This window comes from Vigna unguiculata, chromosome 11 (assembly GCF_004118075.2).
Source record: "Vigna unguiculata cultivar IT97K-499-35 chromosome 11, ASM411807v1, whole genome shotgun sequence".
Taxonomy (NCBI): domain Eukaryota; kingdom Viridiplantae; phylum Streptophyta; class Magnoliopsida; order Fabales; family Fabaceae; genus Vigna; species Vigna unguiculata.
The window spans coordinates 706,257-719,207 of record NC_040289.1 but is presented as its reverse complement, the minus strand read 5'-3'; the positions used below and the strand labels follow the sequence as shown (position 1 = coordinate 719,207).

Here is a 12,951-nt window from a genome sequence, read left to right as displayed (position 1 = left end):
CACTGTACATGCAGAAAAGTGAATAAACAAAAAACCTCTCTTCAAATGGATTTGTGAGTGTTGGTGCCTTCTTATACAGTGACTGAAATTATCTACATTAATTGTTATCAGTACTTAATAACTTATATCTGATATATTCTTAATTAGTTAGCATCATCACCAATTATTTACTAACATTTTAGTCTGGATTCCAATGATTAATGCAAATTTGTTACACGTTTTCTGATATGTTTCCAGGTTAAGTGCAGGTAAAATTCAATGTGAAAAACCTAACAATTTATTGTTTATCTACTTTTATTGGAGATCTTGGGAACCCAAAGTAAATTCAGAGAATCAGGTTTAAATGTATAATAATTGCTTGCAACATTTTTTTTTATGTTAATATAATAACAAATATTCTTGGTGTTGAAACAGTGTTTTGTTAATTTGAGATGTTATTACTCTTAAATATGGATTACACACATAATAAGCATTGAAGCATTGTAATTATGTAGCTGCTCTTTCAGCAATTTGTATGTAGATCGTGAAAGACTCTGTCAAATTAATATTTTACTGACAAATATTAATGAGTCCAAAAATTGTTTTAGAAATATTTCTTTCTATTATACAGAATAGACTACTTACACACAAATATCAAAATTATTTTCATAAGAACATTTTTTTTAAGTTAAACTAATTTTGGTGTAATTAATATATTTTAATTAATCATAAAGTATTTAATTCAATTTTACTTTTTTTTTTAAATTGGTGTCTAAAAATAATTATAGAGTTAAATATGCCCTTAACTTTTAATAAATATTGAAAATTAGTTTTTCTCTTCGAAACTTTATGAAGTTTAACCAAAGTTGTGTGTAAATCATTCAAATACTATCATGAAACACGTTTAAAATATCAACTAATTTTAAAAAAATGTAATTAAAAGAACTAATATTATCATAAAACACATTTAAAATATTTAAGAAAATTTGGTTGAAACGTCCATAATTATGTATTCATGTGTGTTGATTACAAATTATTCAATGTTTTATTTTACAAAAGAAAATTTTAGTCAACACCATTGTTAATAAATGTAATAAAATTTTATATGATAAATATATTTCAATCATATACTAAAAATAAAATTATATAATTAAATATGTTATATTTTTTTATAAAAATACAAAAAATGTATATGCAATGAATAGATATTTTACTTGTAATGACGTTAATATTTTAATTTATAAAATAAATTTAAGTGAATTTGTTTCAAGAAAATATATAAAATGTTTCCATCTAAAAATATTTTAAAGAGAACATTCATTTATAATGTTTATTTATAATTTTCAATATATGAGAAAAAAACCATTCTTTTTATATAAACTAAAACATATAGTTATTTTTACCAATAAAATAGAATAAAACATGTTTTTTTATCGATAGTTTGATGTAAGAGAATTGTTTAAAACGTAAATTGTTATAATTTTAATTTTACCAACTTCCAGTATATTTGGGTGCAGCACTAATACTAAATGCAATTTCTTTTAATTAAACATCATCATAATATGATAATTTTGTGTATGATTAAATTTTGTGTCTGGATACAAATGTAATCTTTCAAAAATAAACATGTTTACCACACTTACTAATATTCAAGTTAGGTAATCGCTTACATAAAGTGAAACACTAATGGTAAATAGGTTATGGTTTGAAGCATTTTATGAAGACTTAATTATTTGGATAGTTGCCACTTTAATAAGATTGTGTTAATTTGGTCATATTTAAAACATAAAAATTCAATTGTGTCTAAACAGGCAAGAGGAATGCAAATGGGTGTGAAAGAAAAATAACGAGGTACAAATATCTTGCAAATTATGTGTTTTATGTGCATAGAAAATTAATTGAACATTTGGTTTCTTAATGTAATATATCAAACCAAGGTTGAAATCTTTGTAATAAATGGACAATATTAATATTTATAATGAACAACACTATCTAGCATTTATTTTAATTTTACTTTCATAATCTCAATATCTAAGGTAATAATATTTGAAAGATAATGTGGATAACTGTTATTTATTACATATTACGTATGGAAACAAATAAATTTAGAAATGACAAAAAGTGGATGGTGAGAAAATTTTTGGACATGTACAAATAAGATACTGACAACACACTTTTCATATTTTGATTGACATATGCCTAATTGATTGTATTAAAAGTATACAATAGTATTATTTAATTCTTAAAATGAAATTTATAATTAGGTAGGCACATATTTAATTTCCTCCTCGGCGTATATAGGCTTGTTACTTAAACTTTATCTAAGGGTGATCATTTATCTGTCTTATTAAAATGGTTGAATTCATAGGTATCAAGCTATTTTAAGAATTATAAGATGAGTCACGGTAACAAGCTATCTCTAGGAATGACAAAACATATCAGTTCAACTTGTTTTGATATATAAAGTGTGGACTGAATTAGTCTACTCTACAGTTTAATATTGGATTTAATTTTTTAGCCCGCAGGTTTTTCAGACTGACCCGCATTTATGATGGGCAAAATAAAATTATTTTGTGATGAGCAAAATAATTTTTTTATTCATAATAATTGATATTGAAATAATTTCAATTAGTTTTTCTAATAAATACAATAAATAATAGTAACAAATATTATAATTAAAGTACAATAACAACATGTCACCTACCTAAAAATGCATAAAAAGATATTTCACATTCAATAACTAAAATTATTATTTTATATACAATGATTACACATAAAAATAATAATAATAATAATAATAATAAAGAAACTTATAGAAACAATGTGATAAATGATGTGAAAATTGAAAAATTATAATATTTAATTTGTAAGCGGGTCAACGAGATAGTCCGCCCCACCTTTAACCCATGCGGGCCGCAAACTTGTGCAGGCCAACAAATTCAACATCTCAACCTATCATCTATTTTTTTATGTGGGTTTGAGGACCAATCCGTCTGGTCTGCCTTAAATTGTCATCCCTAACTATATCTAAATCATCAAAGAACCTACTTTGTTTTTATATATTAACTTAAAAACTGATATGATCATAGTTTTATAAAAGTCTATCTAAAAGATATTTTGGAACAATTCTAATAACATATATTATTAAAGACAAGATATTTATGGATGAAAAAAATATGTTAAATAATTTTACATAAATAACATGAATATAACAATATGTTTGTACTCTAAAAGTTATATGGGTATCATACTTAATGTACTTTCTCATTTGAAAATACTTGTTTAAAAAACTTGACCTAATTTGAATAAATTGCAAAAAAAAATTACATATCCCTTTCATAAATCTTCCTAAAATCTTATCATTGTGGGGGTCTATGCCTTATTGGGAATTCCCAACCGACACATAGCAAATGAATGTTTGAATATCACAGCATGAAGGAGGGGGCCTCTTGTAGAAAACTATGTTATGTTTCTTAACATTTTTCATCACATTCTCCATACAAACAAAATACATTAAATTAGACAGCAACACAATCAGAATCATGCAAATTCCTATCCAACAATTTCCAAGAAATATCCAACACAATGTATGCATATTTATATTGAGATTAGTAATATAGTTACCCGTTTATTTCACATTTGATTATCGTAAAAATATTTGATATCTCACCTAAAGTAATTTATTTTAAAAGTTTTAAAATTTGTCACGTAGTTTTAAAGTTAATTGATTTTCTTTTTTTACTGTTCACTATATTTTAATACATTGTTTTATTATCACTTTGATTTTTTTTTAGTTATTGTTGTGTGCTTAAATTTATAAAAATAAATTCGTTATATTATTTTTTAAATTTTTTTATCACTTTTTATAGTTTGTAAGTTTTAAATTAATTGTTAATATTACAAATTAAAATAATTAAATTTCATTAAATGATCCTATAGAAAATCACACATTTATACAAAGAAAATTCAATATTAGAGAGTAGTTTAAATTGAAAAAATAAATAAATAAAATTTTTAATAATAATTTAATTATTTTAAAAAAATTATAGCTATATGATAACATTTTATAAAGCAAACACGTATGTTATTTATATAAAAAAAGCTTTTATTTGTATTTTATGTAAATTATATTTATTCACTAGTTTATCAATTAATTTTACTAAATATGTTTCATTCAATAAACTAATTTATTAACCTAAAACTTATAAATTAAAAATTTATCAGTTAGGAGTTTATTTTTCAGTTCACAATTAGTTTATACACTACCAATTAACATATAATATTTCTTTAATTTTTTTCTTCAATCTCATCTTCATATCTCATGAAACCTAAGTCTTTAGGTTGAGGAATTTTTCTTCACAAATTTGCATTTCTTATTTATGATTTTGATTTTTGATTTTTTGTTATTTTTCTGTCATTATAATATTTGAATTTTAGAATTTTTGTAATTTTGTGTAATTGGCAATTTATGTTGATGTTTTTCATATCTTAAATATTAAATTATTTTTTCGAGTTGTTAAATGAATAGATTAAATGCAAGATTTAATTAGACTAAAATAAAAAAAATACATGTATAAAATTAAATCAAACTAGATTTTTATAAATATAAGAATATAAGAACTAAAATAATGAAAAAAATAAAATCATAAATAAAAGAAAACCAAAATAATAATTTAATTTTCATTTAAATATTAAATAATTTAACCATGTGTACGATCCAATTTTTTAGAACTTCCTCCATTCTTTTGCATTTAATGTTTTTAAAGCTTCAATTATTTATAATTTAGAATTAAGAATCCACATGTCACGTCCTTTAAAGAAGGAAAAAATAAAACAAAATATCTTTAACTACGTGGTCCCTTTAAAACGACACCGTTATATCTTTAACTACGTGGTCCCTTCAAAACGACACCGTTTCCTCTGCCAGAGATCCACCTGAAATCTGAGGTTTCTTCTGTTTGTTACCTCTCTCTCTCAATATCAAGCTCGAAACTTTTTCCATTTTTGCTTTCTGGGTATGTTCTAAAATCTGTGTCAGAAAACTCTTTCACGATTTTTTTTCTTTTCTTTTCTTTCGTATTGTTCATGTGCTTTCTATTGAAATCATTTAACTAACTACTTTTATTTTTTTTCTTTTGCCTTCTTTTGGGAATTCTTCAATTTGCTTAATTTTCTTAGACGCGTTAATTGGTATTTGAAAGTCACAAGCAATGGTGAAGGACACTGCGTACTATGACATATTAGGTGTGAACGTTGATGCATCTGCTGCAGATATCAAGAAGGCTTATTATGTCAAGGTAATAAATAATGAAATTAATGACCTTCACTTTTTCTGATTTGTGCAACCAGAAAAGGAGATTTCAGAATGTTTCTATATTGTTACCCGATCTGATGGAATGTTGAATTTGATTATACTACGTGTTTGTGTTATAGAATCGACTTGGTAGTTACATAAATATTCTTTCGGTTTTTTTTGTTGTTTAAATTTGAATAAACCATCAATTTTGTCTTATTAGAAGTATCACCCCTCTTCTAAATGGTCCTTTACACTAATGAAATTATATAAGTAGTCTCTATCGAGTATTGAATATCCATCAATATCTGATATATTTTACAGAAATTGAGGAACTAGTTTAAAGAAATTTCGACACTTCAGGGACTGTGAAGCATGATTTGTGATACTTTAGTGGCTACATACATACTTTCATTAGTTTAAGGGCAATTTAGCAGAGAGGATGATGCTTCATGGATTGATGGTTTAATTGTTTAATTTTGTATCCATTCTAAGACTAGTTCTACACGCTTGATAACTGGGGATGGCAAGAGGATATGCCAGATATGTATATCCTCATATGCAATTTAAAAAATTAGATATACATACCCGTATTCAATTAACACGGGGATTTTTTGTCATAATTGAAAAGGTTTCAGACAATATTGATTTGTTTGTGAAAGTTGGAGTTCAATAGGCCCAAAGGTTGAACTCCGGAAGCTGTTTATTGATCTTGTTCTGCCTTCAGTGGCTGTTTATTTCAAATGTGCTAACCAGGCAACACAATTTCGGGAGAGAGTAGAAGAAATGATGTCTCTCTTCTAGTTAGGTTTAGATTAAATATTTAAAAAACCACATTCATGCTGGTGTGTTACTTTTTTTCTTTTATATTGTTTTCTGGCTGAATCTTAAACTTGACAGTTCCTCCTTTTTTTCTCTCTTTAACTGCTGTTAATCTCTCTTTCTCTTCCCTTTTTAGGCAAGAATTGTTCACCCTGATAAAAATCCTGGGGATCCTAAGGCCGCAGAAAATTTTCAGGTAAGCGCTGGCAAGCCTTGTTTTCTCTGAAGATATATTTAGTAGATGTCATTAACAAAGTTATTTACATCCTTCTTAGTTCTTACTGCTCTACGATTTACAGTACAAAATATAAAAGTATGTATACACTTGAATCTCTCCCTCTATCCAGTTTGCTTTATTTTTCTCAATATACTTTTCTAAGTCTGGTATCTTTGTATATTTACCAGAAACTTGGTGAGGCTTACCAGGTTTTAAGTGACCCCGTGAAGCGCGAAGCATATGATAAAAATGGAAAGGAGGGAATAGTGCAGTAAGTTTATATTGGCTTCCATGACTGAACAGTAATTAGCTAATAATTGCTTGCAATTAATTGATTCTACATCAAATAGTGAAGTGTTGATTTTGCAATTCAAAGATAACTCATGTAGGTTACTATCAAAAAGTAGTTTCTAGAATAATATTTTAATCTCATTGAATTTTCCTTTTCTTGGTACTATATCTAGTTGTTGTCAGAGTTAAACTGGAACCAAAATATGTAACTAAATATACTTCATGTGCTTGTTGTTGAATCTTCTTGAAAAAAAACTTATCTTAATTAGTCAAATAGTACGAAAGAGAGCTGCAGAGCAGAGCTGTTGCCTATAGAAAATCTATAATTTGATCACGTGGGCTAGTTCTGTGAGTATTTTCCACTATGTTGGGGCATCAAAATTATGATGGAGACCTAATATCGTTTTATCTGAGGGATCAGAGAATGAACTTATCTGCTTTGTATTGCACTCAAATAACAATTATTTAAGATTACAGTATCTGCATCTCTCAATTTCAAGACTGAAATGTGATACCATAAAATCCAGATCGATTCTATATTATCTAAAAGGGAAAGAAAGACAAACAGTTCTAGCTAATTTACAAGAATTCATACAGTAAAATAAAGTCCTTAAATTAATATATAACATAACTCCCAAAATTAGTATTAATCTTTCAACCAAATTAAGGCTTGTTTATTTATGAGGAATGTGCTAAAATCATTATTTAAGACGTTTGAAGATGAATCTAATGTAACAGAATGCTTTCATGGATTGACAAACCTGCAAAATACACTGATTTTTTTTTCAGAGATAACATGATGGACCCTACAGCTGTGTTTGGAATGATTTTCGGAAGTGAAGTTTTTGAAGAATACATTGGGAAACTTGCACTGGCTTCTTTAGCATCTATAGAAATTGATGAAGACATACAGGATCCTGAAGTTCAGAGGCAAAAAATTCAAGAAAAGATGAAAGTATTTTGTTTTTCAAGTTCTTTATAATGGTTTTCCCAAATCCTTTGTACTGTTCTCCCTCATAATTTAGTCGCTGAAACTATTTTCCTTCTTTGTAACCATAGGCGTGGCAGAAGGAAAGGGAGCAGAAGCTTTCAGCAATTCTGATAGACCGGCTGCAACTATCTGTTGTTGGTCAAGAAGAGGAATTTACTGCATGGGCAAAGTCAGAAGCTCGTACCCTTTCTAAAGCTGGTAAAATCCCTCTGTTTACATGTAATTTTTATAATTTATTATTCAACAATAGTCCAGAACTTGGAAGTTTCAATGACTGAAACATTTTCATTTTCAAGAGTGTCAATTTATCGTATGTGCAACATGCATTCTAGACTTGTCCTTCAATTCAGACCTTTCTTGAGCACTATTCTGAGGTTTTAACATATATAAATTGTAATGATCTATTGATGTAATAGAAATTTTCAGTTTTAGTTCACAGAAATCTGTTTTAGAGGTGCAAATATTATGTTTTTTTTTTTTTCCAGTTTTGAAATATAATTGGAATTATTCAAAGAAACTAAAACAGACTCCTGGTTCTGTTTTTCCCTTGCTATTTTCATAACTCATTTCTGGCATTTTTTTTTTAGCTTTTGGTGAGGCCATGCTACATACAATTGGTTACATCTACACACGAAAATCTGCAAGAGAACTTGGAAAGGATTTACGGTACATGAATGTTCCCTTTTTGGCTGAGTGGGTTCGAGATAAAGGACACCGTATTAAGTCACAAGTAACAGCAGCCTCAGGTAGTGATAAAAGGTCCTTTTAGTCCCTCATCACTCATTTTTTTTAGTTTTAGTTTAGTCTCATAAGTTTACAAGGTTTTACTTTAGCTCCTTAAATTTCTTTGTTTGATTAAATTGGTACTTACATCAGTTAATATGTAGTAAAATGCTTACTTCATGTAATAGTTTCCAATATTGACCAAATTAGTGTGATAAATTGATGTAAGGACTAAATTCAATCTTTTTAAACTTGGAGAACAAAACTTAAAAGAATAAGATGGGACCAAAAGGATATGGGCATTGGAAGGTTTTAATGCAACTTAATTGTTTCTGTAGGAGCTGTGTCCCTAATTCAAATACAAGAAGAGCTCAAGAAGCTAAACCAAGGAGAAAACAAGGAAGAAACCATAATCAAAGCTATTGAAGATAAGAAGGATGCCATGGTTAATTCTCTATGGCAGATCAATGTGATTGATATTGAATCAACTCTGTCACATGTTTGCCAAGCAGTAAGTTGCAGTATATACGTTCTGTAGTTTGAAAATAACACTCTTGGCTGATAACTCCGATAATAGTCTTTCCCCCAACGTACCTGCTGTGCATGACATTTGTTAGTTTGCAGTTTTTGGCCTGGTAGGAAGAAATTTCACTTTTTTGCTAATGTTACTTACTCATTTCTTTAATCTTCGATTCTAGAAACAACTGGGATCACAGTGGTAATCTCCTATAGGTTCCATTGTACATTTTGCCTCTCTATTATGGCCTGTGTCAATTCTTGTCCCCCCTATAGCTTTTGCTTCCAACTTAATCCCTTATTTTTTCTTATTTCTTTTTAATGGCTACAATCAAACCCCTCTGGTACGTTTTCTCTACCTGAAACTCTTGAACTTTCTCTTTTACCCCCCTAAAGATCTCCTTAAACTAAACCTATTAAACTATTTTAAATACCCTTCTGCTTATATCCAAGGATCAAAACATTATGTTTCATCTAAAATTAAAAAGTGCCGATTTTTCCCCTATTTAAAACATAAAGTGCGAATTATATGAATACTTCCAAATTTCCTTACACATTCAACTTCTATGAGCTCTCCTAACGTATTTACTTCAGTATTGAACTGAAATGCGTGCTATGAAATGTTGAATAAGCATATCATATATGTTGAAATGTCAATTAATGACAAATTTTAAGAAAACGGTTTCTATTTTTCTCAGGTTCTTAAAGATCCTAGTGCCTCCAAAGATGTTCTGAAGGCTCGGGCCAAAGCATTGAAAAAGTTAGGAAGCATCTTTCAAGTAAGTGCTTGATTTCATATTTTAGTGCATCAACAACTAATATGACTGCATAGTTCTGTCATATGTTAGCATGGAATTACCAACAATTTCAATAACCAGCTGTTACATTTTGTTTAGTCCCTCAAAATATCTTGAAATTTAGTTTAGTCGTTTTAAAACTAGTAAATTTAATAAGGAGCTAAAATGATGGAGAAATTAATGAGATGTCACGTACAGGAAACAAGCGGAATGCTGAAGGGGTAGAGGCATCAGGGGTTATTTGTGATTGCAAGGTACCTATCCAACTCAAAGGCATCTTTTATTGTATACTACACATTCAGCTGCACTATGTGATAGTGAATGTTGTTCAACTGCACTATGTGGTGGTGAATGTTTCGTAAGATTTAAATAGGGATGTCAAAGTGGGTTAGGCCCGACGGGTCAGTCCGCCATCCCGACATATAATAGGGTAGTCGGATTTGAAATTCCAACCTGCCAATCTGAAGTAGTCCGACCCGCACAATCCGCCAACCCGTCGGAGGCCAACCCGCGGGTCAAGGCAGGCACACCCCGTTTATCTAAAGAAAAGGCATGCTGCACTACTCACACAAATATGCTTGTTGGACTAGGTTATGTTCTCTAATTAAAAGCAGACACACACTAAGCACTCACAAGCCACACAGTGATGCAACCATCACCACCACACACAAAAACACCGCGAGCCAACACCATCATGCGAGTCAGAAGAGGAGGCACGTGCAGTGCCATGCACCACCACAAGCTCTGCACCTCTATCTTCAGTTTTCGATAAGCGTCTTCACCAAGTGGCAGTGTCAACGATTACGATTTCATCGCATCGCGAGCCACCACCACCACCATGCCGCCAGATCAGAAGAGGAGGTGCGCGCAGTGCCATGCACCACCGCAAGCTCTACACCTTCATCTTCTGTTTTTGGCGAGCATCTTCATCAAGTGGTGGTGTCAACGATTGGGGTTTCATCGCACCGCAAGCCACCACCACCACCATGCGAGATCAGGAGAGGAGGCGTGCACAGGGCCATGCACCACCGCATGCTCTGCACCTCCATCTTCAATTTTTGGCGAGCGCCAAGTGGGAGTGTCAATGATTGGGTTTCATTGCACCGCAAGCCACCACCACCACACGAGATCAGGAGAGGAGGTGCACGTAGTGCCATGCACCATTGCAAGCTCTGCACCTCCATTTTCAGCTTTCGGCGAGCGTCTTTGGAAAGTGGCGGTGTCAACAATTGGGGTTTCATCGCACCGTGAGCCACCACCACCACCACACGAGATCATGAGAAGAGGTGCGCACAGTGCCATGCACCACCAGAAGCTATGCATCTCCATCTTCAGTTTTCGGTGAGCGTCTTCGTAAAGTGACAGTGTCAACGATTGGGGTTTCATCGCACCGTGAGCCACTACCACTACACGAGATCAGAAGAGGAGGCACGTGCAGTGCCATGCACCACCACAAACTCCGCACCTCCATATTCAGTTTTTGGCGAGCGTCTTCATCAAGTGGTTGTGTCATCGATTGGGGTTTCATTGCGTTGCAAGTCACCACCACCACGCAAAATTAGGAGAGGAAGCGCACATATTGCCATGCACCACTACAAGCTTTGTACTTCCATCTTCACTTTTTGGTGAGCGTCTTCGTCCAGTGGCGGTGTTAATGAATAGGTTTTATCGCAGCCTTCGTTTGCGCCTTTGGAATGTCCTCTGCCTCAGCTCGGTTGTTCCCACAGTCACCGGACAAAGTTGCCTTCTTGTCGTCCTTGGAATCCTCTGACGTCAAAGCTCGCGTGTTCCGCCTCTACTATTGATCCCACCGCCACTGGGGTTCGCACCTTTGTCGTTGTCATCCAAGGACCCCACCGCAACTTCTCGTCTCTGGTGATTCCCATAGTGGCGATTCCCACAACAATGGTTCCCACACTTGTGGTACCCACAATAGTGATTCCTTGATTCTTCCCTGTCTTGATTTTGCCCTTCTTGGATTAGGGTTTTTGTGTGTGTGGAGTTTCTTCAAAAACTGGCGGGCCAGCTCGTTAGCCCGCCTAGTTGCGGGACGTGTTTGATTCTTCAACCCATTCTAATGATGTTAGTTGGCCTAGCCCGATCATTTTTTTTGGACTATCAGAAGGTCGGGCTAAAACGGGCTGGGCTGGGGTTGGCTGGCCTGTTTTGACATCTCTAATTTAATTTAAAAGGACAATATGAGCGTATAGCAGAAATGAGAATGTTAAGATGAATGTATATAGTCATATAAGAAAGTACATGATATGGAATGATTATCTGATAAAGATTGGTTTGGCATTTTGGAGGAATAGATGACAGAAAACTGGTTAAGGTGGTTTAAATACTTACAAAGAAGACCATAAGAGGACCTGTTATAAGAGTAGATTGCATGACTTATAGTTCTATGAACAAATAAGGAGAACAAAAAGGAAGCTGGAGGAGGATATCATTGAGAGAGATTACAAAAATGACTGGTTTTTAATCATGCCAAATGATGTCATGAGATCAATGTACCTAATAAGTGGGTTAAGGCTTTGTTGTTGTAATCAGAAGCTAAAACCACATCACTTTTGATAAATCTAGGAAATAAAATCATATTTTACCAAAACCCAATTTCAAGATATTTTAAGGGACCAAAACATATTTTACCATTTGTTTATATGTAATTAAGAATATTGTTTCATTTTGCTTCTCAGGGTGCTAAGGCTCCTTATAACAGAGAAAACAGCCTACGCAAAGAAAATGGCAAAGCAGTAGATGCTCCTTCCTCCTCATCATAGTCATCTTGTTCAGTTTGTTTAATATGGTTATGTTCTGAGTAGTATTCTACTATTCTTATGGCCCTCTGGTTCTCTGGATTTTGAACATTGTTTGATGCAGTGCTCCATTGCTGTTGATAGTCATGCTATGTAATATTGCTTGAACTCATGGATGGGACTAACCTGTCATAATTACACACTTGTATTTAATAATTATCATCTAGTGATTATTGATTTTAGTTCATTCTTATCACTGTGTCTACACACTTATCATCTAGTGATTATTGATTTTAGTCCATTCTTATCACTGTCTACACACTGGTTCAATTTTTTAACATGTTACCTTGAGTTAAATTTAAATCAATTTATTTTTATCTCATGTTTTGAATTATGAATTCATTTTACTGGCTCCTTTATGATCACAGTTTTCTATTATATGTTAATCAATTTTTTTATTAAGTTTTACAGAGATGAAACTTTAGATTCTATTATTAATAATAGAACAAATGGTATATTATTGTATTTAAGTTTTGTTTTTTAAAAAATATATGTATTAACATTTT

At 31.7% G+C, this 12,951-nt stretch overlaps 1 protein-coding gene across 2 annotated transcripts; it reads left to right on the top strand.

The window, feature by feature from the left end:
* The first annotated feature begins 4,861 nt into the window (after window positions 1–4,861).
* LOC114169467 (chaperone protein dnaJ 10) lies at window positions 4,862–12,638 on the top strand. Of its 2 annotated transcripts, XM_028054625.1 has the most exons (11): window positions 4,862–4,994; window positions 5,158–5,276; window positions 6,231–6,290; window positions 6,500–6,582; window positions 7,392–7,557; window positions 7,662–7,791; window positions 8,181–8,339; window positions 8,655–8,827; window positions 9,531–9,611; window positions 9,828–9,883; window positions 12,326–12,638. In XM_028054625.1, exons 2-10 carry the CDS (start codon window positions 5,190–5,192, stop codon window positions 9,852–9,854), a joined length of 966 nt encoding a protein of 321 aa, XP_027910426.1. In that variant the 5' UTR covers window positions 4,862–4,994; window positions 5,158–5,189; the 3' UTR covers window positions 9,855–9,883; window positions 12,326–12,638. The 2 variants fall into 2 exon arrangements, with proteins under 2 accessions (XP_027910426.1, XP_027910425.1); XM_028054624.1 differs by lacking the exon at window positions 9,828–9,883.
* Window positions 12,639–12,951: the final 313 nt, after the last annotated feature.